The following is a 594-nucleotide window of genomic DNA, read 5'->3' on the forward strand; positions in this document are numbered from 1 at the left end:
GTGAATAATATTGTTTTCTATTATATGTTTTAAAGGCTAGTAAAAAAGTATCTATCAGAACTCCAATGTAAATGTCCATTTGGTGATGTTGAACCATGACCCATGCTGTATGGACCGTACAAAATGCACCCCTTTATTTTTTTCATTTTTCAATATGAAAAAAAGAAAATTTAATGTCGCAAAATTTTGCAAAACGGGGGAAAGCCCACAAGTTTTGCAGAAAAATTTGATTCTTTCGTTTTCCGAAATTTTTCCCCTATTTTAAAAGAGAATCCCCTTACCCAAATTTTTTTTATGATAGGATTCACGCGGGCTCCGGCGGTGTTCTTGTATTCTCTTCCTACAGCAGAAATCACCTTGACTGGATTCGCCCCTGCCCTGGGGGCTGACTCGAATCTCTTGGACGCGTCTTTCCTGCCTTGTCCCGGGGCTTGCAAGATTCGGAATCGGACTGACGGCTGCGACCTTGATGTCAAGTGTCTCTTCGCTCGAGGGCGTTGAGTGAAAGTAAAGGAGAAAACTATTTGTGTTTTTTTTAACATAGTCTTATGCAGACTATCTTCTGGGTAAACCAATAGTTCATTCAATAACCTT

General features: G+C 39.7%; 1 protein-coding gene across 1 annotated transcript; it reads right to left on the bottom strand.

Annotated features, from left to right (window-relative positions):
- Positions 1–299: 299 nt before the first annotated feature.
- Positions 300–579, bottom strand: LOC119590834 (the record flags this gene model as incomplete). Its single annotated transcript, XM_037939592.1, is given in 1 exon segment — positions 300–579. A coding segment is annotated over 1 exon segment (243 nt), but the record flags the coding sequence as incomplete, so codon positions are not given.
- Between the last annotated feature and the right edge of the window lie 15 nt (positions 580–594).

Source organism: Penaeus monodon, chromosome 27 (assembly GCF_015228065.2).
Source record: "Penaeus monodon isolate SGIC_2016 chromosome 27, NSTDA_Pmon_1, whole genome shotgun sequence".
NCBI lineage: Eukaryota > Metazoa > Arthropoda > Malacostraca > Decapoda > Penaeidae > Penaeus > Penaeus monodon.